The sequence below is a fragment of the Dasypus novemcinctus genome, chromosome 22 (genome assembly GCF_030445035.2).
Source record: "Dasypus novemcinctus isolate mDasNov1 chromosome 22, mDasNov1.1.hap2, whole genome shotgun sequence".
NCBI classification, from domain to species: domain Eukaryota; kingdom Metazoa; phylum Chordata; class Mammalia; order Cingulata; family Dasypodidae; genus Dasypus; species Dasypus novemcinctus.
Window position 1 is genome coordinate 16,895,971 of NC_080694.1, and position 3,317 is coordinate 16,899,287.

Sequence of the window (3,317 nt, forward strand, 5' to 3'; positions counted from 1 at the left end):
TTTAAAATACTGAATTTTATATATTTCCTTTAATAATCCAATGATATTTTTATACAAGGGGAATTATACTTCTTTCATATTACATATAAACAATGTTATTGAGAATAAAAAGCAAATATCAAATATGTGCAATTATTACTTCATTTTATTGTTCATTATTGTATGGAATTTACTACTTTTTGTAAATCTAAGTAGCAGATATTTGATCAAAGACTACTATGAATAGATCTGTAAAGTTGTAAAAGCTATATAATGGGACATTGTTGAGATTTGAAAAATGTACTTGATTTCAAATCATGCTATCTCAAAGTGCTTTTAACCTCTAGCTTTAAAAGCAATGCTACATGTAATAATGCTATATTTTAATTAATCTTTGAAAACAGCTAATAGAACAATGACAGTCCAGAAGAAGAAAGAACCTTAGACCGTTGAATAATATAAGATCATTTTACTAGTGATATGATAGCTTCACTTAATTTGTAAAGAAAGGATAGAATGTGGTTAAGTGGAAGAGAGAAGATACTGAAAGCTAGAGGGTGAATAGTCAAGAAATACAGCAAATAGGTGGATATTGCATGTTATAATATAACACAAAGCAGTGTGATCACCAGACTGGGGGCTATTGTGGGAAGTGATAAGAATGCAGAGTTGGAGAATGTTAAGGAGAAAAGTATATGCCATTGCTGACTTATAATTATGTATTATATAAGTAGTGGTTCAGAGGAAAACATGTGACTTTCTGGTGGATAAGAAAATAAAGTGAGAATGGTGAGTAATCCATGGTCAGAAATGACAGTTCTTTATTCACACAGAGTGCAAGTGCTGAGCTTCAAGAAAGAACAGAGATTAATTTCAGCAATTTTAATCTGATTCACTAGGAAAAATTGATAAAAATAACAAACCTGCTGTTATCCAATTATAAGTTACGTCCAAGTGTGTACATGGTAGAAGATGGTGCTTTCAGTTTTGTGCACATTGAGATTAGGATAATGGTAATACATCAAATGATATCAGAGATACAGAAAAGTATGTGCTATACTTGGAGGGACAGGTGGAAACAAGAATGGATGTGGTCACAGGAAAAAGAGAAATGTGGAAAATATAGAGTAAGTGGAAAATAAAATGAAGAAGAGTTCAATGATATAGTAAAGATGCTTATGAGGATAAGCAGATAGAAAAGGTAAAGAAATAAGCAGAATAGCTACAGATAGTTTGGTTTAAAAATAAAAGCAGCATATATAGATATAAATTATATAGGTAATACAGATGCTACAGATGATAGATATGTATAAAGATGAAAATATGTATAGAAAATGTTGTAGAAGTTGAGAGAAGTTCAGTTATTTGCATATAGAAAGGCCAGGACTCAGGAATGATTTTGAGAAGGAAAAATGATTTATTGATGGCCGGCCGGACTCGGGTGCTTTCTGTTTCAAATCCAAGCCCCGACCAAGAATTTTGAGTTCCTTTTATACAGAGGAAGGGCCAAATTGTTCTTTGCTTCAGTGCTTAATAGGCCCGAATTAGCGCATATCCTCCACATCCTAGGCAAGCTTCCAGCATGGACCCTATACATTCCAGATAAGCTTCCAACACATTTGGCCTGCACCTTCCCTGAACATTTAAAGTTTATAGAGTTTGCATTGCTAAACTGCCTCCCGGGACTGGAGTCGTTGCCATGGTCACCAAGGGCAGGACTGCAGCCTCCCACTGTCCCACACTCACAAGTCACAGACAGCTTAGGTTATCTCTGAAGAGACAAAGAGCCTCCCACCCACAGCCCACATCAATACAGGTATAGCTCTGTCTGTGGATATGGACGTAGATTACATGGTCACAGGTTTCAATTTACATAAGACAGGTCCAGTATATACTATTTATCCCACTGAAATACCTAGTCACTGTTTTACTCCCAAAAATGTATATATTTGGATGATAATTTTTTATGATCCTAAAGAATAGAGGTATGCATAACTTTGGTTATATGTATGTGTGTATAGGCACAAGAGAGTGTAAATTTCTGAGTATACATGGGTAGGTGTGTCTACATTGTATAATCCAGATAGAATTATTTTTCTATGAATTATTCCAATTCTTCCTAAGAATACAATCTAAGTAATGTGCTAATTAATGAATTTCATTAATGTTATGTGAACTGTAAACATGTTTATGACATAAAAATTTTCGAAGTGCTCCTTTAACCTCTGTGTTTCTCAAGCTGTAGATGATGGGGTTCAACATTGGAGTGATAACCCCATACAGCATTGAGATGAGCCTGTCCCTGGCTGGGGAGTGATCACTAGAGGTAGGGCGGACATATGTAAATATTGTTGTGCCATAAAACAAACATACCACAAGGAGGTGGGAAGCACATGTAGAGAAGGCTTTGCGCTTACCTTCGGATGATGGGATCTTCAGGATGGTGGATATGATGTAGAGATAAGAAATAAAGGTGATTAGAAAAGCGCTGATCCCTAATATTCCTGCAACCACTAAAAGAACCATCTCTGCCAGGTACGTAGAAGAGCAGGAGAGTGCCACCACTGGCGAGATGTCACAATAATATTGATTAACCTGATTGGACTTACAGAAAGACAGGCGGAATGTCAACACTGTATGCAGAAGGGAATTTAGAAACCCAGCTGCCCAGGTTCCAGCTGTCAGCTTGGTACAGCGTGCCATGGTCATGATGAGGGTATAACGAAGGGGGAAACATATGGCCACATACCGGTCATAAGCCATGACAGCTAGAAGGAAGACCTCGGTCCCTGCCAGGGCCACCAAGAAATAAAGCTGCAAAGCACACCCAACATAAGAAATGTTTTGCTTCATAGTCAGGAGATTCTCAAGCATCTTGGGAACAGTATCTGACGGGCAGAATATGTCTAAGAGGGACAAATTTGCCAAGAAGTAATACATGGGTGTGTGCAGTTTTTTTTCAATCCCAATGGCAAGGAGAATAGTACCGTTTCCCATCAAGGTGACCAGATAGATGAGAGCAAAAACCACGAAGAGAGGATAGCGCACCTCGGGTAGATCAGACAGCCCTATGAGGATGAATTCATTCAGGGTAGTGAGATTGTCAATGTCCATCTCTTCTTTCCACAAGACTCTGGAGCAAATGAAACCAAAAGAGGTCAAAATAAAAAAACACATAGAAGCTTAGTAATGAAAAACACTTGGAAAATAGTTTGGGATTGTTTGATGATGAATTGTGTTAGCCCTAATTTATTATAAATTTCAGTTATTTGAATTATTGATAAAAACATACAATGCAGCTATTATGTTTTTAGCAATATTCATACTAAGTTCCTTTG

General features: G+C 36.8%; 1 protein-coding gene across 1 annotated transcript; it reads right to left on the bottom strand.

The window, feature by feature from the left end:
• Window positions 1-2,127: 2,127 nt before the first annotated feature.
• Window positions 2,128-3,093, bottom strand: LOC131275271 (olfactory receptor 5V1-like). Its single transcript, XM_058285101.1, has one exon. The coding sequence runs from the start codon at window positions 3,091-3,093 to the stop codon at window positions 2,128-2,130; it is 966 nt and encodes a 321-aa protein (XP_058141084.1).
• Window positions 3,094-3,317: the final 224 nt, after the last annotated feature.

Excerpts from the sequence above, each read along its gene's own strand:
- LOC131275271 (XM_058285101.1), bottom strand. The coding sequence starts at position 3,093 with ATGGACATTGACAATCTCACTACCCTGAATGAATTCATCCTCATAGGG.